This window comes from Cetorhinus maximus, chromosome 1 (genome assembly GCF_964194155.1).
Source record: "Cetorhinus maximus chromosome 1, sCetMax3.hap1.1, whole genome shotgun sequence".
Lineage (NCBI taxonomy): Eukaryota > Metazoa > Chordata > Chondrichthyes > Lamniformes > Cetorhinidae > Cetorhinus > Cetorhinus maximus.
In genome coordinates, this window is record NC_135879.1 from 177,621,951 (window position 1) to 177,644,372 (window position 22,422).

The 22,422-nt window shown below is 42.4% G+C and overlaps 1 protein-coding gene across 1 annotated transcript in view; it reads right to left on the bottom strand.

Annotated features, from left to right (window-relative positions):
- The window catches only part of tars1 (threonyl-tRNA synthetase 1), a 43,917-nt gene extending 21,862 nt beyond the window's left edge, over window positions 1-22,055 (bottom strand). Inside the window, exons 1-8 of the mRNA XM_078550149.1 lie at window positions 21,895-22,055; window positions 18,441-18,521; window positions 11,661-11,851; window positions 10,432-10,555; window positions 8,408-8,529; window positions 8,178-8,295; window positions 7,739-7,803; window positions 4,557-4,635 (exon numbers count right to left, since the gene is read on the bottom strand). Coding sequence (XP_078406275.1) covers window positions 4,557-4,635; window positions 7,739-7,803; window positions 8,178-8,295; window positions 8,408-8,529; window positions 10,432-10,555; window positions 11,661-11,851; window positions 18,441-18,521; window positions 21,895-21,954 — 840 coding nt within the window. The 5' untranslated portion in view covers window positions 21,955-22,055. The remainder of the gene's footprint in view (window positions 1-4,556; window positions 4,636-7,738; window positions 7,804-8,177; window positions 8,296-8,407; window positions 8,530-10,431; window positions 10,556-11,660; window positions 11,852-18,440; window positions 18,522-21,894) is intronic.
- Window positions 22,056-22,422: the final 367 nt, after the last annotated feature.

The following is a 22,422-nucleotide window of genomic DNA, read 5'->3' on the forward strand; positions in this document are numbered from 1 at the left end:
GCCAAATCTTCCAGTCTCTTAAATCCTCACAAACTTGATCTCTTCAACCCAAGTGCAAGCTCCCATTGCTTCCTGCATGGTGAGCAATAGATACTGGCTGCGTCCATCTCTCTGCTCTCTCAGATTCTTGCAGACCAAACTGTGGGGGATATTTTAAAGAAAATCCTATAATCTGATTCTACAAGGCTTGCAACGGAGTCATCTTCTCTCAGAGCCCACCTCCACGGCAACATGAATCACATGGACCTTATACCTAGGTAGAAGTACTAATTATCTATCCTCTAGACCCAAGCTCTAACCTGCATATTTAATTTCAAGATAGAATAAAGTATAACACAGAGATAAAAACAAAAAACTGCGGATGCTGGAAATCCAAAACAAAAACAGAATTACCTGGAAAAACTCAGCAGGTCTGGCAGCATCGGTGGAGAAGAAAAGAGTTGACGTTTCGAGTCCTCATGACCCTTCAACAGAACTGAGTAATATTAGGAGAGGGGTGAAATATAAGCTGGTTTAAGGTGGGGGGAGAGAAGTTGGGGGTGGGGGGGGTGTGCTTGTAGGGACAAGCAAGCAGTGATAGGAGCAGATAATCAAAATATGTCACGGACAAAGGAACAAAGAGGTGTTGAAGGTGGGGATATTATCTAAACGAATGTGCTAATTAAGAATGGATAGCAGGACACTCAAGGTACAGCTCTAGTGGGGGTGGGGTGGAAAGACTAACAGGGCATTAAAGGTATAGATTTAAAAATAATGGAGATAGGTGGGAAAAGAAAAATCTATATAAATTATTGGAAAAAACCAAAGGAGGGGGAAGAAACGGAAAGGGGGTGGGGATGGAGGAGGGAGTTCAAGATCTAAAGTTGTTGAATTCAATATTCAGCCCAGAAGGCTGTAAAGTGCCTAGGCGGAAGATGAGGTGCTGTTCCTCCAGTTTGCGTTGGGCTTCACTGGAACAATGCAGCAAGCCCAGGACAGACATGTGGGCAAGAGAGCAGGGTGGAGTGTTAAAATGGCAAGCAACAGGGAGGTTTGGGTTTTTCTTGTGGACAGACCACAGGTGTTCAGCAAAGCGGTCGCCCAGTTTACGTTGGGTCTCTCCAATGTAGAGGAGACCGCATTGGGAGCAACGAATGCAGTAGACTAAGTTAGGGGAAATGCAAGTGAAATGCTGCTTCACTTGAAAGGAGTGTTTGGGCCCTTGGATGGTGAGGAGAGAGGAAGTGAAGGGGCAGGTGTTGCATCTTTTGCATGGGCATGAGGAGGTGCCATAGGTGGGGGTTGAGGAGTAGGGGGTGATGGAGGAGTGGACCAGGGTGTCCCGGAGGGAACGATCCCTATGGAATACCGCCAGGGGGGGTGAAGGGAAGATGTGTTTGGTGGCGGCATCATGCTGGAGTTGGCGGATGATCCTTTGAATGCGGAGGCTGGTGGGGTGATAAGTGAGGACAAGGGGGACCCTATCATGTTTCTGGGAGGGAGGAGAAGGCGTGAGGGCGGATGCGCGGGTGATGGGCCGGACACGGTTGAGGGCCCTGTCAATGACCGTGGGTGGAAAACCTTGGTTAAGGAAGAAGAAGGACATGTCAGAGGAGCTGTTTTTGAAGGTAGCATCATCAGAACAGATGCGACGGAGGCGAAGGAACTGAGAGAATGGGATGGAGTCCTTACAGTAAGTCGTCTCAATTTCTCTGCTCCTCTCACCCATTCTAATCTGTCTCTCTCTGAACTTACTGCACTCCGTTCTCTCAGGTCCAACCCCAACATTGTCATCAAACTCGCTGACAAGGGTGGTGCTGTTGTTGTCTGGCGCACTGACCTCTACCTCGCGGAGGCTGAGCGTCAACTTGCAGACACTTCCTCGACCTCTCCCTGGACCATGACGCCACCACTGAACACCAAGCCATTGTTTCTAGGACTGTCACTGACCTCATCTCCTCTGGAGATCTTTCTCCCACAGCTTCCAACCTGATAGTCACCCAACCCCGGACGGCCCGCTTCTACCTCCTACGCAAAATCCACAAACTGAACTGTCCCGGCAGACCGATCGCGTCAGCCTGTTCCTGCCCCACGGAACACATTTCTCATTATCTTGACTCCCTTCTCTCTCCCCTTGTCCAGTCCCTTCCCACCTACATCTGTGATTCCTCTGACACCTTACGTCACATCAACAATTTCCAGTTCCCTGGCACCAACCGCTTCCTCTTCTCCATGGACGTCCAATCCCTCTACACCTCCATCCCCCACCAAAATGGTCTGAGGCCCCTTAGCTTCTTCCTTGAACAGAGGCCCGAACAATCCCCCTGCACCACTACTCTCCTCCGTCTGGCTAAACTTATTCTCACACTGAACAATTTCTCCTTAAACTCCTCTCACTTCCTCCAAATAAAAGGTGTGGCTATGGGTACCCGCATGGGCCCCAGCTATGTCTGTCTCTTTATGGGGTACGTGGAACATTCCTTGTTCCAGTCCTACTCCGGCCCCCTCCCACAACTCTTTCTCCGGTACATCGATGATTACTTCGGTGCTGCTTCATGCTCTCGTCAGGACCTGGAAAAATTTATTAATTTTGCTTCCAATCTCCACCCCTCCATCATTTTCACATTGTCCATCTCTGACACTTCCCTTCCCTTCCTTGACCTCTCTGTCTCAATTTCTGGTGATAGACTGTCCACCAATATCGATTACAAGCCTACCGACTCCCACAGCTACCTCGACTACAGCTCCTCACACCCTGCTTCCTAAAAGGACTCCATCCCATTCTCTCAGTTCCTTCGCCTCCGTCGCATCTGTTCTGATGATGCTACCTTCAAAAGCAGCTCCTCTGACATGTCTTCCTTCTTCCTTAACCGAGGTTTTCCACCCACGGTCGTTGACAGGGCCCTCAACCGTGTCCGGCCCATCTCCCGCGCATCCGCCGTCATGCCTTCTCCTCCCTCCCAGAAACATGATAGGGTCCCCCTTGTCCTCACTTATCATCCCACCGGCCTCCGCATTCAAAGGATCATCCGCCGCCATTTCCGCCAACTCCAGCATGATGCCACCACCAAACACATCTTCCCTTCAGCCCCCTGGCGGTATTCCATAGGGATCGCTCCCTCCGGGACACCCTGGTCCACTCCTCCATCACCCCCTACTCCTCAACCCCCACCTATGGCACCTCCCCATGCCCACGCAAAAGTTGCAACACCTGCCCCTTCACTTCCTCTCTCCTCACCGTCCAAGGGCCCAAACACTCCTTTCAAGTGAAGCAGCATTTCACTTGCATTTCCCCTAACTTAGTCTACTGCATTCGTTGCTCCCAGTGCGGTCTCCTCTACATTGGAGAGACCAAACGTAAACTGGGCGACCGCTTTGCTGAACACCTGCGGTCTGTCCACAAGAAAAACCCAAACCTCCCTGTCGCTTACCATTTTAACACTCCACCCTGCTCTCTTGCCCACATGTCTGTCCTGGGCTTGCTGCATTGTTCCAGTGAAGCCCAACGCAAACTGGAGGAACAGCACCTCATCTTCCGCCTAGGCACTTTACAGCCTTCCGGACTGAATATTGAATTCAACAACTTTAGATCTTGAACTCCCTCCTCCATCCCCACCCCCTTTCCGTTTCTTCCCCCTCCCTTTTGTTTTTTCCAATAATTTATATAGATTTTTCTTTTCCCACCTATCTCCATTATTTTTAAATCTATACCTTTAATGACCTGTTAGTCTTTCCACCCCACCCCCACTAGAGCTGTACCTTGAGTGTCCTGCCATCCATTCTTAATTAGCACATTCGTTTAGATAATATCCCCACCTTCAACACCTCTTTGTTCATTTGTCTGCGACATCTTTTAATTATCTGCTCCTATCACTGCTTGCTTGTCCCTACAACCACCCCCCCCCAACTTCTCTCCCCCAACCTTAAACCAGCTTATATTTCACCCCTCTCCTAATATTACTCAGTTCTGTTGAAGGGTCATGAGGACTCGAAACGTCAACTCTTCTCCACCGATGCTGCCAGACCTGCTGAGTTTTTCCAGGTAATTCTGTTTTTGTTATAAAGTATAACAGTTTACAAAACCTGACATTCCTAACACCTTCCTCTGACTTGGAGACTAACAGTCCATCCAGAGTTATCACAGATGCCCGTGCCATTGTCTACAGGTGTGAACATCTTGCACCTTCTTCTTCCCCAATAAACCTGGGCCTCTCTGTCCCCATAGCAACCAAACTACTCAGGCTTGTTGTCAAGCAGGATTTAGAGTTGGTCATATGACCCCCTTCACCTTAAATTAAACAGCCCCAAAACATAACTTATAAATTTTGTATTTGTAACACAAATAAAAGCAAACAAAAAAAACCTGCAATTCAAAATTAGATTAACAGTGTCACTTTTGCTCAACACAATAACAACTGATCAGGCTGATTAAACTCAAATGACAAGGCTAAATTGAAATATTGTTCATTTTAGTAGACATTTTATAGAGGATATTTTTAGTGGAATTTTTCCACAAATGGTAGAAAGAAGTTATTGTTTTGAGAAATGAGAACATTCTCAGTTTGTAAAGCTCTTACTTTGTGAACTTTCATGGCCTTAATTTTTCCAGTGTGTCTGACATGAGGTCCTCTACACAAGTCAATCAGGGGTCCACACCTGAAACCAAGGTACAAAAGAAAACATAATTCATTCCCATTACTGGAAATGCACTTGCTACTAAAATAACAAATGTACAAAAGTTCTACTTTCAGGCAGATGAGGATATCACAGCATTAAATCGCCAGGTAATAATTGCCTAAATGTGTCAAACAGTGAGAGTTCTGTGGCTAAACACTGGGTGACCATCACTTCAAATTCAAAATATGTACTCACCAATTGGTGAGGAATAAAGCATTTTCCGTTTTAATCAGCAACAAGCACTCACAGATCAGACAAATAAATATTGGAGAGTAAATCTCCTTTACTCTGGCCTAACATTATGCATGGCCCCAATCTTAAAACCATCTGCTGCCACAGTGGTGTGACAATTTTCCATTTCCAGCACCATGCATCCTATTGTCAGTGAGACAGATTAACACTTTGTTACTACATCATGTTTTGTGTGCTGAGCCCAACCTCACTTCATGTAGGAGGTTTACAGATATCAGAAAAGATATTTTCAACTGAGCTTAAATAATTGCCCCAGGGTTAAAAAGCCATTGTTTAACCCACTACCTAACTTATTTCCCTTGTGGAGGCAATGGCGTAGTGGTATTGTCACTGGACTAGCAATCCAGAGGCCCAGGCTAAGGCTCTGGGGACCCAGGTTCGAATCCTGTGGAATTTGAATTCAATTAATAAATCTGGAATTAAAAAAAAAACCATTGTCGATTGTCGTAAAAAGTCCCACAGTAATGTGGTTAACTCTTAAATGTCCTCAGAAATGGTCTAGTAAGCCACTCAGTTGCATCAAACCTTAAAAATCCTAAAAGGAATGGAACCGGATGGATCGCCCAGCAGACAACGGCACAGCTGGCCCTTTCGACCCTGCAAAGTCCACCTCCCTAACATCTAGGAGCAATTCAATAACATCTTGTACTAAAACTGGGAGAGCTCTCCCACAGTCTAGTCTGACATAGTCATACTCATTAATCATACCTTACAGACAATGTCTAAGACACCACCATCACCAGGGCACTGTCCTGGACACACCCACAAACCCACGAGGGGTCATGGCAGATTCAGGGCAGAATGGATCAGATCTAAGCTCTACAGTCCTACCACATCCAGTTATGAATGGTGGCAGACAATTAAACAACTAACTAAGTATCACCATTGTCAATGATGGGGCAGCCCAGCACATTAGTGCAAAAAACAAGGCATTTGCAAACATCTTCAGCCATAAGTGCCAAGTGGTTGATCCATCTCAGCCAATTCAATTCACGTAGTTATCTGATGGCACTGCAAAGACCCTGACAACATTCAGCAATAGTACTCATGCTCCAGAAATAGACGTGCCACGAAGCAAGCTGTTCCAGTATAGTTACAGCAGGAAAGCAATGTGGAAAATTACCCAGATATGTCTGTCTACAAAAAAGCAGAACAAATCCAAATACCACTCCAGCAGTCTACACTCAATTAGCAAAGTGATGAAAGGTGTCACCAACAGTGATTAAAAAGTGGCACTTGCTCAGCAATACCCTGCTCACTGATGCTCAATTTGGTTTCCGCTAGGGCCGCTCAGCTCCTGACCTCATTACAGGCTTTGTTCAAATGTGGACAAAAGGGCTCCAGAGGTGAGGCATGAGTGACTGCCCTTGACATCAAGACAGCATATGAATGAGTGTGGCATCAAGGAGCCCTAGCAAAACTGGAGTCAATGGAATCAGGGAGAAAACTGTCCACTGGTTGGTGTCATAGCTAGCACAAAGATGATTGTGGTTGCTGGAGGTCAATCATCTCAATCCTAGGAGTTCCCCAACCATCTTACATAGGAACAGACGAATTAGGAGCAGGAGTAGGCCATTCGGCCCTCGAGGCTATTTCGCAATTCAATAAGATCATAGCTGATCTTATTATCGCCTCAACTCCACATTCCACCTACCCCTGATAATCTTCAAACCCCCAATAACCTTTGATCTTCAGCTGCTTCATCAATGACCTCCCGTCCATCATAAGGTCAGAAGTGGGGATGTTTGTTATTGATTGCAAAATGTTCCGCAACATTTGTGACTCCTCAGATACTGAAACAGTCCCTGTACATATGCAGCAAGACCTGGACAACATTCAGGCTTGGGCTGAAATGTGGCAAGTAACATTTGCACCACACAACTGCCAGGCAATGATAATCTCCAACGAGAGAATCTATCCATCTCCCTTGACATCCAATGGCATTACTATCACTGAATCCCCCACTAACAACATCCTGGGGGTTACCATTATCAGAAACTGAACTGGACTAGCCATATAAATACAGCGGCTATAAAAGCAGGTCAGAGGCTGGGAATCCTGTGGCAAGTAACTTAAACTCCTGATTCTCCAAAACCCGTCTACCATCTATAAGGCGCAAGTCAGAAGTGTGATGGAATACTCTCCACTTGCCTGGATGAGTGCAGCTCCAGCAACACTAAAGAAGCTTGACGCCATCCAGGACAAGGCATCCCGCTTGATTGGCACCCCCTCCACCAGCTTAAACGTTCATACCCTCCACCACTGATGTACAGCAGCAGCCATGTGTACCATATTAAAGATGTACTACAGCAACTCAGCAAGGATCCTTCAACAGCTCCTTCCAAACCTACGACCTCTACCACCTAGAAGGACAAGTACAGCAGATGCATGGGAACACTACCTGCAAGTACCCTACTAAATCACATACCACCCTGACTTGGAAAATATATTGCCATTCCTTCATTGTTGCTGGGTCAAAATCCTGGCGCTCTCTTCCTAACGGCACTGTGAGTGTACCTATACCACAGGGACTGCAGCAGTTCAAGAAGGCGGCTCACCATCAACTTCTCAAGGGCAATTAGGCATGGGAAATAAATGCTGGTCTAGCCAGTGACGTCCACATCCCTTGAACAAATAAGTTAAAAAAAAAAATCTTTCACCAGATCAACTAACAAACAGACAACTCATAATACTGATCTTTACTCTAATTTTTATGTCTTGTACTAAAAAAAAGTTGCATTCCTAAAGCACTTCATTTCAGATGCATGTATTTAAGGAAATCTTAATTTTATCAAACAAAACCTTCCAAACAACAGTAACTGTTCCTTACCTATACACTGTTGTAGTAGGAGTATTCACCTTCTCATTTAGAATTCTGCATTTGAATTTGTTGTACTAAAAATTAAAAGAAATGCTGAATTAAGAATGTTGAATATAATATTGATAAGTCCAGGTAAAAACTAGAATAAGACCATTAAATTCATTCTTGTTTTTAGCCGTTAACAACCCGCAAGTTTCAAAAGACATTCGGTACTCAAAAAGGGCAGCCAATCTCTATTGTTCACCATGCAGAGTGCAGGTGGGCTTATTGGATACACAGTTATAATTTATTCCTTAAAGCTTCCTCTGATCAGGACATCTTGCACCAACTGCTTGTGCATGTTTAACCAGCCAACTCAAAACATAGTGAACAGATGCATGGAAATGGGCTGTCTTTGTTTAGCCTCTATTGTGATACAAATCCCCAGGAAAATTTAGAAATAGTTTACCTTGAACATTGCCAGAAGAGTCTCTTTTTTTATTTCAAGTCTCTCAAATGGTTGCTTATCCTTCATAATACGCTTGCATAGATTTTCTAGAGCTGGAAAGTCATTGCTGGAGACACCTCTGTTGTAAAGATTTTTTTTGTTAAAAATAGAAAGGTCAAAAATATATTTATCATTAAACAGATATTCAGAGAACTGAAAACAATGAAAGAAAGAGGTCAACTAAAACATACCCTTCTTCCAAGAACATGTCATAATAAAAACCATTTTCAATTGGTGGTCCATAACAGAGACACCCTCCAAAGACTCGTTCCATGGCCTCTCCCAATATGTGGGCACTAGAATGCCAGTACACCTAACATACACAAAAAATCATTAGGAATAAAACCAATATTATGCAACAGAGAAATCTAATCGGTTTCTAAGTGACATTCCCAGGCTCAGACTGTTCATTAACGATTCTTCAATCTCATATCAGTTAAACAGATACACAGTTGCTTGCTCTGTTAACACATCCCAGTTCCCCTGTAAAGGGCACCATACCATTTTGGCTCTGATGATTTTTTTTAAAAATTAATTTACAAGATGTGGGTGTTGCTGGCTAGGAAAGCATTTATTGCTCAACCCATAGAAAGTACATGGCCAAGTGTACATGTCGTGAACAACTGATGTCGCTTGATCACCAATGACTGCAAAATCGAGCCCATCAGGTCTTTCAATTGCTGGACCGCAACTCAATAAATATTTTATACACATTCCAAGTCAGAGCTAGGATGGAATTGGTTCATGCTGACCAACAAGCTTTGTAGAAGCATACAAAATAAAGCTTGCTGCACAAAATCCCTCAGAACAGATGAGTGGTCCGCAAAGAACAAAAAGACCGATCTACAGTCTAGATTGAGTTGTCTCATGTTTGACATTAGGCCAAGTTCCAATTTGTATAACCGATTGCAAATACTGAATATGAAGAAGTAATTGATGACAGAGGCTTCTCCATTTGGGTCTGCCAAGGTCGCTTTTTTCCCCCCACGTATTGGGATCCAGATTGCAAGGTCAGAGGTTGGCGTTCAGATTGTCTTTATATAAAAGTTTGGGGCACCCTGTGGTGCGGGTTCCTGTGCTCAGCTGACTGCAGAGTACTGCTTTTGGCATGCATGAATCCTTCATGCAAACCACATGACCAACCCAACAAAACTGAGCTCTGATGAGCACTCTCGATGCCAAGTATGCAGCATTTTTCAAGAGCAATGGTGTTAGGAATTTTGTCCTGTTGCAAACAGATCTCAGACAGCGAAGACAAATGCTTCTAGTTGTTTTTTATGAAACTGGTAGGTTGTTTAAGTCTTGCATCCATAAAGAAGTGATTTAAGAATCACTGCCTGGTAGACTTTGATATTTGTTCTGAGACAAAACTCTAAGTTCTTTCCAAAGTCTGAGAGTGATCTTGTCAAACCCTGAGCTTGCTTTTGCCAGGCAATTGTTGGTTTTGTCATCCAGCATAATGTTATTGGAGAGTATACTCCCAAGATAGCAAAATGTCTACACTGAATGGAGGGGTGTGTTGTTGATGGTGACTGTGAGGTGTTGGAGTACATGGCCAGGGTCGCAGTGATGCAAGATCTCTGTCTTCTTCAGGCTTATTGTGAGGCCAATGTGTCCTAAGGTTAGGCCAAAGTGATCAATAAGCAGCTGAATGTCCTCGAGTGTAAGCTGCAAGAGTGCAGTTGGGCACGAATAAGAGTTCACGCAGTAGCTGTTCAGTAATGTTTGCGCTAACATCAAGCCTATGCAAGTTGAAGAGTTTGCCATCTGTCCTGAATTGAATGTGTCCTCCTGTGTTAAGGTCTTCGAGTGTATACAGTAGCACAGCCAAGAAGTATATGGCAAACAGAGCTGGAGCCAATACACAGCCTTGTTTGGCGCTGTCAGGAAAGGCATCTGATGATGTACCACCTTGCATCACATTGCCCATCATGAAACATGCGAATGATACTGATCATTATTTCATATTTGCACAGAACCTTCATCAGGACTTCCCAGTTTACTGTGGCTAAATCCTGGTTGCGATGTGCCTTTTGTTGGCTTTCTTTAACTTTGCACTGCTACTTCAGGTAAGGCCAAGGATCAGGGTTTTAACTTTTCATGGCAGTAAACTATTACCTAATTATTTGAATTTTGATTATTCACTAAGGGGGAAGACCTATTGATTATGGCTTATTATTAATGTTTCATCCAGTTGTAAACAGAGACTACTTACAGCTTGAGCCTCCTCGTCCTCAAACTTAAGCAATGCTAGGCTGCAGTCTTCTTCCAGTGGTCGATCCAGGTCCCAAACCACTCCATTTACTTTAGCAACAACCACATTGTCGGCCAAACCCTGACTGGATTAATCACACACAGAACAAATATACAAGAGGAAATAACCTTGTTCAATGAAGTAACAATACTAGCATTAATGTAGTGCTTTCTATATTGAAAGCTATTCACATAATGAATTATCTCTGGAATTGTCTTAATTCTCTATGCCAACAATATTCTCTCAATTAAAAATGAAGCAAGTAACTAGCCAAAGAATGGCTCTGATAGCCAGGAACAGGCCAGTCAAGAAAGATTATATTTTTAGTTTTTTTAATTCATTTATGGGATGTAGGTGTTACTAGCCAGGCCAGCATTTATTGCTCATTCCTAATTACCCTTGAGAAAGTGGTGGTGAGCTGCCTTCTTGAACTGCTAAGAACAGCATCAGGGGTGTGGGGGAGGAGTTAGATGGGAGACTACAGGTCACAGGTGGTTAGCCAGGGCAGTAAACTGATATCAAGGTTCCTGCCAAAAGCTTGGCCTCAGGGATGAAACCTAACATGCACATTGCCAATGGGAAATGGGAATTTTAACGGCAGGCTATGCAGCAATGAACCGCGTAATGGTTCACTGACTGAGAAGAAACGGTAGACCAAAACATCTTAAGAAGCACTTTAAGAAGCCATCCGATTAACTCATCTCCTACGTTCCAAGTAATAGGCACATGGCCGAATCAGAATCTCAGTTAATAAGCTTATGCACCAAAAAAGCTATAAGAAATTTGAATGGAGTTTCATATTCAATAAATGTACATATAGAATCAGAATTTGCAGTACAAGAGACTATTCAGGCCAGGTAAATCATTAACCTGCCCATTCACTGCATCACTTTGTTTTCTCTTTTTAAATAAGTATCCAATTTGATTTTAAACATTGTTTTTGTCTTTACTTCAATAGCTATTTGTGGGGATGCATTCTATTGAGCTTAGCACTTTGAATCTTAACCCTCGCTATTTCAGGGGGAAAAACCACAATTTTATACATTCATCTTCAACTTTTACTTCTCCTTCAGAGAGAAATCTCTCTACCCTTTCCACAATTCCAATGTCCTTTTTAAAAAGGAGGTCTTTACAGGTTCTACAGAATACAGTAATAAAACAGACATTTAGTACAGGTACAAGTACTCTACCTAATTCCACAGGCAATCTGGTAAGGTGTGCTTTTCCAGGAGTCTCCCTTTACTTGTTTACCATCAGGCAAAGTAATTGTTATTTGCTTGCTCTCTTTCATAGCACGTTCTGCTAAAATAGAATCACTTTCTGCTTTGAGTTTGTTGTACAGTTCAAGGCGTTCATTAATATAAGCTGGCCATGGATCCAACTAAAGAGAGGGAGGAGAAAAAAAGTAAAAGTTACTTCATTATGTCAGTTGCCGTCCAATATCACCTCAATTAGAAACAAGCAGGAGTGTGTACTCTTCTTTATGGTATATTCGTTGGTTGAGATATGAGGAATAGCACTGTTTCACAAATGACAGCAGGTAAGGAATCTATTTTGTATTAGCCTCAAGGCCTGTAGAGCTTGCATCAAAATGGCAGAGTCTACAAACAGCCTGATGGAAGTTAAGCACACAAGTCTCATTTATTTCTGAACTTTCACACAAATTCATACACACTTAGGGAGTCACTTCTGCAAAGTGTAGTCATGATAAGTACATTCCATGTCTTGCTAAACCTAAAAACCAGCCTGTTAGGCCTTTGAACCATGACAGATGTAGGGCCAGTAACTTCCCGATAAAGGCTGTTATGAGCTGGTGATGAAGTAACGTAGTTAGAAATAAATAAAAATTGTGAAATTATACTATGGGGATAGAAGATAGAAAGGAGAGAGAAGAAACAGAAAAAAAGAGAGGGAAAGAGAGGGAGCGAGAGAGGTATCTAGAGCGTCAAGTTCAATATTCACACTTGTGCTCTACTACAGCAAAGTGTCATCTTGGGCACTGTCTGAGTATGTCATTTAACCCTTAGTAAACCTAAAGCTGTTTGATTCCTGCATCTGAAACCTTCATTTCTGGTACAGTATATAGACAAGGACTGCAGCCTCAACCTATTCTTACGGCATCACAGTGTCACCTTCATTAGTAAGACTGAAAGCCAAGTACATTGTTAAATACGTAAACCTTACAGCTTAATGGTAAAATATCAGCCCTGTCAGCTAATTTGTGGGTTCAAGTTCCATTCCAGGATTGAATGTGGATACTTCAAGTGAGGTACAGAGGAAGTACTGCATGGCAGGAGATGCATCTTTCAGATGAGATGTTAAACAGAAACCCAACACCTGTTTAAGTGGAGATTCTATGGCACTCGCTTCTTTGAGAAAGAGCGGCAAACTCTCCTAATCAACATTTATCCTTCAATCAAAACCACTCAAAAGTTTAAGTGTTCATTCATGTCATTAATTTGCACAAATTGGCTGCTATGTTTCCTTATAAAACAACTGTTGCTATACTTCAGAAGATAATGTTGCAAAGCTTTGGGTCATTGAGGATGTGAATATCACTATATGAAAATATAGAAAAATATATTAAAAATCCTTTTTTAAACACACGTGTGACAGAAAGTGCAGCAGTCAATACTGACACAGAAATTAAGTTCAAAACAAACATGAACAGTCAATTACATTATATATTTAAAGTCTGTAGCAACCACTTACTGCATGATCATTCACAACAAAATTATTTTCACCAAGTAACTTTGCCGTATTAAGCAAGTGTGTTAACAGCTAATGCGAAATGTTGCTCAACCTTATTACTCTATTTGCTCCCGTAGTTAATCTCAAGCCCCAATTTGAGTCAGTGGGTAAAATGTAAGGTGTGAAAAAAATTAGGATCAGCGCATAATTTAGGTTGACAACAACAATGAGTGCTTGGTAATACAGAACTTGAGTATTGCTGAGAAAAGAGACATGTCTAAGCTTTTCGTCTTGCACTCATCAGGACACTTGCAATACCAATATAAGGGGAAAACAACAATTTATAATGTATGTGAAGAGAGTGCTGATTGGTTTGCAAGTGGCGTTGCCATGGAGAATACACCACTGATGATGTTAGGAGAGAGAGATAGCTTAAGTAAGTTATATTTGTATTTGTGGGTGTTAGGAATGAGTTTTAGCTTTAAAGTTGAAGTTTGATTTGTATTTCTGTATGTTAAGAAAGGTCAAATAGAGTTTTAGTTTCACTTTAAAAGGCTGCTTGCATTTCTAATGAGAAGTATGCGACCCCCAAAAGTAAACACAAGAGTAGAAAGAATAGTGCTGCTGCCAAGCAATAGGGGGGCCAGATAGGCAGGTTCCTCCCACAGAACGAAAGAAACAGAAGCTTTAAGCTCAGTTGAAGCCAGAACCCTGGACACTAGGCTAAGGAACTGCAGATTTCCCAAAAGAACAAAAAAGGTCCCAAGCAAAGAAAAACCCAAAAATCCAGGAGAGTGGAAGAGGGGGAAGTCCAAAGGAGACCTTGTAGCCAAAGGAAGGACAGGAGCCTAGGAAAAGGTCCTGTTAAGTGAAGTTAAGAGTGAGGGGCAGAGAGAAAGGCCCCAACTTCAGGTTAAAAGGGACAAAAACTGCAGAAAGCAGATTTAAAGCAAGAACAACTTGCAAGAAGCATGAAGATTCAAAGGCACAACTGAAGGTCTGTAATTCTTTGCTATGGGCACGTGAGGCGGTGGCGTACTGTTAAGGCTGAGTTGGTGAGAGAAAGTGCATGGAAAACAGCTTGAATGCATGTGGTGACCCAGGGAAGAGGAACATCAGAAGGAGAGTTCGAAATCTTGGAGGTGAACCCTTCTGGAAGGTGTCTGTGAGAAAGGATCGATTTGGGAGAAGATTCCAAGGCGGAGTCTTGGAGAGTGGAGATTGGAAACCCTAGTGTGAAGGACAGAATTCAGTGAGACTGGATGCCTCACAGTGTGACAAGTGTCTGGGGGGAGTTGAGGAGAGATTCATAGCATCTGGTTGAGGTGACATCTCTTAATTGGTTTCAGAGTGTGGTGTGTCGGACCACAGGGTGCCTATTGGCTTAGATGGACTATGTATTTACTATGAACATTAAATTATAAGATAGCTTTTGTAACTTGTGTTAACCTTACAAATCTGTATATATCTGTAAAGGTGTAGTTGTGGGTGAAGGGATATTATAATATAGTTCATCTTTTCTTGTTGAATAAATGTTTTATTCTTTTGTTAAAAGTTCATCAGCTGGCTTCTGTGTCTCTGCTCAGTAGTTACTCTCCATGCAGCTACATAAACAAATAAAAGTTAGGATTTGTCAAGTTGGGTTCCACTCTGGGATCAGACTTGTCCAGGGGTAACCTCAGCCGGGGATCATAACAAGTGGAGGCTCGTCCGGGATTTGAAACGCAGATAGCGGGTGATTGGACGTGGAATAATAATTGGTCCGGGATTGGAAATCCTTGACATTGGTGGGGTTTAATGAATCCTTTTAACAAGTACATGGCGGTAAAGAGCTCCTGGACATAAAAATTGGAGTTGCTGCGAGGTATTTACAGGTTGGAATTTCAAATGGCATTGGAGGTTGCTAAGGCTTTTTTATAGGTGGAAAATATAATTCTGACTGGTTTACAGAAATTAACCAAGAGTAAGCTGATAGAATTGGCAGATAAGTCACAATTAGGATTACCTGCAAGGGTAAGGAAATCAGATATAATTGAAGGTATAACATATTTAAAGTTGGAAGGAATACTCCAGAGACCGAGTTCTCCAAGGGGTGGGTCATTGGAATGGGCTCAAATTCAGTTGCAAATGAAAAAGATTGAAATGGAGAAAAAGGAAAGCGCATTCCAAAGGGAACAGGCATAAAGGCAGGAGAGAGAAAGAAAACAGAAAAGGGAGTTATAAACAGCGAGGATAGAAAAGGAGGAAAAAGAAAGGAGAGAGAGAGAGAGTAAGAGAATTCCAGCTTAAAATGCTGGCAATTAAAAAAAGGCACTAGTAGGGGAGGAAGGACTTATTTCCAAATCAGAACCCAGTGGGGAGATGTTTAAATTTGTACAAGCTCTTCCGAAGTTTGAGGAAAGGGATGTAGAGGCATTCTTTATTTCATTTGAAAAGGTAGCTAGCAAATGAAGTGACAAAAAGAAATCTGGACATTGCTTTCACAGTCTAGGTTGGTAGGTAGAGCTCATGAGGCTTATACTTCACTTTCAGAAGAGGTATCAGTGGATTATGATGCAGTTAAAAAAAGGCTATTCTGAGTGCATATATGAGTTAGTCCCTGAGGCATACAGGTGGAAATTTCAGAATATAAGGAAACAGCCTGGGCAGACCTATATTGAATTTTAAAGGGTAAAGCAAAGTAATTTTGACCATTCGATGAGGGCATTAAGGGTAGAGACAACATATGAAGCTCTTAGGGAAATAATTCTCTTGGAAGAATTTAAAGAATCACTTCCTCTTGTAGTTAGAATCCATGTTGAAGACCAGAAGGTTAAAACAGCTAGACAGGCAGCAGAGATGGATGACAATTATGAACTGGTCCATAAATCAAAACTTTTTTCCCTGTCATCCCCATAAACCTGAGAAGGATAGAAGATGAGAAGGTGAAAGGAAAGCAAGTAGTCAGGGAAGAGAAGGGACCGTTGGGAATTCTCAGGAAATTTCTCCTCAGACCAGAAAGGAAGGTGCGAAGGGTGGAAGTGACATTCGAAAACCTAGGTGTTTTCACTGCAACAAGGTGGGGCATGTTAGGGCAGATTGCTGGAAATTAAATGGTAGACCTCATGCAGTAGTACGAACACCCAAAGAACCCTTAGGAAAGATTGCATCAGAAAAGTAAATGGTTGTTAAAACTGTAGCAGTAGTACAGGTGAAACATGTTCCCTCAGAACATACAGGAAACAGGGATTTGGTTCAGGATAGTCCAGAGAATTCTTCTTTGATTACTGGTGAAGTCAGGTTGTTAGAGGGACTGGATGTTTTGTATCAAAGGGAGAAGTGTCCCCTTACTCCTTCAACAAAATAAGTAAACAGATTAAAATTGAGGAATACAGGTGCAGATCAATCATTGATGGTTCTGATGATACAATTTGTGTTCCAGATAGTTTTATGAAGAAAAAAGTATTAATAAGGGATATTGATGGAATTTATGAAACTGTTTCTTTGTGTAAAGTTAACTTATAAAGTTGCTTTGTAAATTGAATTGTTACGGTGGGAATTATTCCTAAATCACCTTTTGAAGGGGTGGATTTTATTCTGGGTAATGACTTCGCTAGTGGAGGCTGTAATGTGGCAACGACTGTATTGCAGCAGGTGTTTGATCATGTTGAACTTAAACTTCAGGAAACTACTGTGGCCAAAGACAAAACACTTATTGGCGCTAACAAGCAATTGAAGGAAAACCTGATTAATGTAGAAAATGAACTTTCATGTGTGAAAGGGGAGTTTGCTAATGAAAGGAGAGAATTGGTGAGAACAATTGAGAAACATTCACAGAAAGTAGAACACTTGACTGAGGACTTGAATGTCTAAATGATAAAGTTGTAGAAGCAAATTTAACAAAGGTCAATCTTCAGTTAAAACTTGATAAACTTCAAGCATCAATAGTTGCTATGAAATATCACGGAAAATGTCTTGAACAAGAAAAGAAATTGTTGGTAAATCAGAATAATTGGTTGCAGAATTAAAAACCAAAACTAACTGTTAGAACTTCGTCGAGAAAAGAACAATGAGATTCTCGAACTTTGAAGCAAACTGGACAAAAGGAAAGAGAAGGTATGTGATGTGGAGTGTCATGGTTTCAAAGTTGTTCCTGTGAATAAAAACTCTTTGCTGAATTGTGGTCCAGTTGAGCAAAGGATTGACGCGAGTAAAATTCCTGATGTATCAACCTTAATAAATGAACAGTGTGAAAACAACTGAAATGCCTGCAGAATAGGAAATCAAGAATTGCCAACAAAAAGGACTGAAAACACAAAATGGTCTGGAAAAGTCAATGACCAGAGACACTGATTTACAAGTGCTTGCCGGTGCTAACACACATACGGCCCTCTGGATCACCAGTCCAGCGATATTACCACTAAGTCACCATCTCCCCGTTTACATAATAGTGCATTTACATAAGTGTTCTAAGGCGCTTCACAGGGGCATTATAAAACAAAAAGTGACACCAAGCACACAAGGAGATATTAGGGCAGATGTGCAAAGGCTTGGGCAAACAGGCAGGTTTTAAGGAGTATCTTAAAAGGTGAAAAGAGAGGTAACAGGATGGAAGGATTAGACAGATAATTCCAGAGTTTAGGGCCCATGTCGCTGAAGGCGCTGCCACAAACAGTGGTGCAATTAAAATCAAGAATACTTAAGAAGTCAGAATTAGAAGCAACAAATATCTCAGAGGGTGGTGGGGCTGGAAGATTACAGAGGTTTGAAAACGAGGGTGAGAATTTTAAAGTCAAGGTGTTGCTTATTATTTGTCTTTCACAAGAAGTAGGATGTTCCAAAATGTTTTACAGCCAAACAAGTATTCCTTTGAAGCCACTGCTTTAATGTAGGAGATTGGCAGCTGATTTGTACACAGCAATCTCCCAATAACTCTAAAGTGATAATGATCAGACAATCTATTGTACTGATGTTGACTGAGGGATAAATATTGGCAGGACACCAGAAATAACTCTCCTGATACTTCTGCCTACATGTTTGCCATGCGGTTGCTTGAAGAGTATGAAATAAACTGATCCAATAAAGCAATGATAACCACACTGTGGCATGTGATGCAGGGTGCGGGCACACCCAGCTTGACTTATGTTTATACGAAAGAATTGAATACCAAAGAATTTCAGACCAATTCTTATTATACTGAATCAGAAACTAAAAATTGTCAGTGACCCAATAATTACCAACAGCTGAATTCTAGCATAGTTTTTGTTCTGTACAAAAACGTAAATACAAATAGTTCTCACCTCTGCTCTTGTTGTATCACCACCATCCTTAATACTTTTCTTCTTACCTCCTCCTTTATGTTTGTCAGATGCAACTTTAAGCTGAAAGCACAGAAAATAAATATCAATATCTGAAGAATATGTTATGCAGTAGAGCACCCTCTAGGTGCTCTAGGTGATCACCTCTAGGTGATTCTGCCTTTCTAGTGAAAGTATGAATATCAGAGTTATAGGATTATTATTAGTTACATGTAGAATATCAGAGCATTACATGTATTACCACCAGTTACATATAGACTGTCAATTATCATGGAAATCTAAGCCTCATCAATATAACTATTCATCATTTGTACACTTTCAGTGAGTTAGTATTAGTTAATAGTGGAATCAGGAGTCTTCTACCAATGGTTCCCCACTCAGTTCCTCACACACCTCAGGTTTCATCTTTGTCTCCACATGGGTAGTCTCTTGGTTCTCAGATCTTCTGTGTATACGAACATGTGAAATAGGAGCAGAAGTAGGCATTTGGCCCCTCAAGCCTGCTCTCCATTCAACAAGATTATGGCTGATCTGTTTGTATTTCCAATTCCACATACCTATCTACCCCGATGGCCTTTGATTCCCTTGCCTAACAAGAGTCTATCTACCTCTGTCTTAAAAATATTCAACGACCCTGCCTCCAGGGACAGAGTTTCAAAGTCACACAACCCTCAGAAAAAAATTCTCCTCATCTCTGTCCTAAAAGGGCAACTCCTACACAACACATCCAACTTGTCAATACCATTCAGGGTCTTATATACTTCAATCGAGTCACCCCTCACTCTTCTAAACTCCAGTGGAAATAAGCCCAGTCTGTTCAACCTTTCCTCATAAGTCAACCCACTCATTCCAGGTATCAATCGAGTAAACCTCCTCTGAACCACCTCCAACACATTTACATTCTTCCTTAAATAAGGAGACTAAAACGGCACACAGTATGAGACTTGGTCTCACCAATGCCATGTATAACTAAAGCTTGACATCCTTACTCTTATGTTCAATTCCTCTTGCAATAAAGGATAGCATTCCATTAGCCTTCTTAAATATTTGCTGTACGTTCGTCCTAACTTGTTGTGACTCATGCACAAGAACACCTATATCCTTCTGCACCTTGGAACTCTACAGTCATTCTCCGTTTAAGTAATACTCTGCTTTTTTATTTTTCCTGCCAAAGTGAACTACTTCAAATTTTTCCACATTAAACTCCATTTGCCAGATTTTTGCCCACGCACTCAACCTATCTATATCCATCTGCAACCTTCCTACATCCTCTTCACAACATACTTTCCTACCTATCTTTGTGCCATCAGCAAATTTAGCTACTATGCCTTTGCTCCACTCATCTAAGTTATTGATATAAATTGAAAAAAGTTGAGGCCCCAGCACAGATCCCTGTGATTCTCCACTCGTCACATCCTACCAATCAGAAAAAGACCCATTTATGCATATTCTCTTTTTCTGCCAGCCAGCTAATCTTCTATCCATGCTAATATGTTACTCCCTATGCCATGAGCTTTTATTTTCCGCAAGAATATTTGATGTGGTCCTTATCAAATGCCTTCTGGAAGTCCAACTACAGGCTCCCCTTTATCTATAGCGCATGTTACTCCTTCAAAAACTTCCAATAAATTGGTTAAACATGATTGCCCTTTCACAAAACTATATTAACTCTTCCCAATCATCGTCTTGACGTGGAAATATATCACTCTTCCTTCACTGTCACTGTCAAAATCCTGGAACTCCCTTCCTAACAGCATTGTGGTTGTACCTACACCACATGGACTGCCGCGGTTCAAGAAGGCAGCTCACCACCACCTTCTCAAGGGCAAGTAGGGATGGGAAATAAACGCTGGTCCAGCCAGCGAAGCCAACGTCCCCTGAATGAATAAAAAAAAAATTACCTTGAGTTTTTTCTAAGTGCCCAGCTATCACCTCCTTAATGATCGATTCCCCATGACAAACGGCAAGCTAAATGGCCTATAGTTTCTTGTTTTCTGCCTCCCTCCCTTCTTGAATAGAGGGGTTACATTTGCTACTTTCCAGTCACATGGAACCTTTCCAGAATCTAATGGATTTTGGCAAATCAACACCAACGCATCTACTACCTCCTTAGCAACCTAAGACCCTAGGATGAAGGCCATCCAGATCTGGAGATTTGTCAACCCACAGCTCCATCAGTTTGCTCAGTACCGCTTCCCTAGTGATTGTAATTTCATGAAGTTCCTCTCTCACTTCCACCTCGTAATTTACAGCTACTACTGGAATCCTGTATTGTGAACACAGAAGCAAAATACTTGTTCATTTCATCCACCATTTCCTTATTATCTACTATTAACTCCCCATTGTCACAATCCAGAGGACAGACACTCACTTTACTTACTCTTTTCCTTTTTAAATGCCTGTAGAAACTTTCACTATCTGTTTTTTTCATATTTCTAGCTAGCTTCCTCTCGTACTCTAATTTCTCCCCACTGATTAACCTTTTAATCATTCTTTATATTCTGACCAATCATCTGGCCTGCCACTCATCTTTGCCTACTTATATGCTTTTTCCTTAAGATTGATGCTCTCCTTAAAAGTTAATAGCAATAGCTACTGATGCAAAATCATGAACAAAGGTGCCCAACTACAGGAACCCAACCTCCACCAGATAAACACAAAATCATTTGCTGACCTTGCATGAACAAATCTTCAGGACAGCCTCCAACCAGGGTTGGCCATCCTAAACTCAGCTAATCAAAGAATCACAGAATGGCACTGAAGGAGGCCATTCGGCTAATTGTGTCTGCACCAGCTCTCCAAATAAGCATTATGATCTAGTGCCATTCTCCTGCCTTTTTCCTGTACCCTTGCACATTGTTCCTATTCAAATAATCATCTGATGCCCTCTTGAATGCCTCAATTGAACCTGCCTCCAACACACTTCCAGGCAGTGCATTCCAGGCCCTAACCACTCATTGTGTACAATTCATCAGTATATCTAGAAAAGTAAAACCCTGTCATGGGCTTTCACTCCTGACAAATATTCAGGGGGCCTTGTTGAAAGAACATAGGTGTTCTTGTTGAGGTCAGCTGTGATTTGTCTCACTGGAGTCACCAGTCCTCTATCAAAGCTTCCACAATGAATAATAGCTGCAGTAGAGGCTACAGAAAGCAGAGTAAACTGTCCCTAGACCACGGTCCAGTGAAGTATTGGTTCCTGTCAGAAACACAAACACAAACACCACATCCGCACCCTCTGCTGACCAAACAGTCGTGGTCTAAACAGACGACTCTGGATTTAGAAACCTCACCACCATGAGGTGGACAATGTCCCTTCAGCCCTCCTCACTTCACAGCGGGAGCCAAGCCGGGAAAGGTGCTCAGTCCAAACGGCGTACTCAGCGAGAGGGGTCGGCCGCTGGCGGAGACAGGGAGGCCCTCGACTCACACTCACCTGGCCCTCCAGATCCATGGCCTCCAGCTGTTCAGTCACTGCCCTGGCCCTAACCTCCATCACACGCTCCGCTGATGCAACAACTGAAGCCACTTCCTTCTCCTCTGACAGTTCACTAGCCGGGCCGGAATTCCGTCACCGCCTACGTCAGCACGTAGCTGACGCTTCATCCTGCACATTAACCAATCAGGGAAGCAGGGTTTCCAGTAACACCTGGCAATGAGATTGGCCGGCACCACAGAGCCAGCAATGACGACACAAAACCATGACCAATGATGTGCCGAGAGGTGTCCTCCTCCTTCCCAGTGCTCATTGGCGACATCTTCACCTGGACTTCCTCTGGCCGACTGGCTGATGTTTCACATTCTGTTGTCATTGCGAGGCAGTGTTTTTCTGTTGCAATTCACATTCATAATCTATTTGGTTACAATCAAAACCATTTGAGGTGTCATTACAATACTGGGTGGATTCTACAGGCCGCCAACTCGTGGGAAAGATATCATTCTCATGTGTACTCTGCCTGAAGGC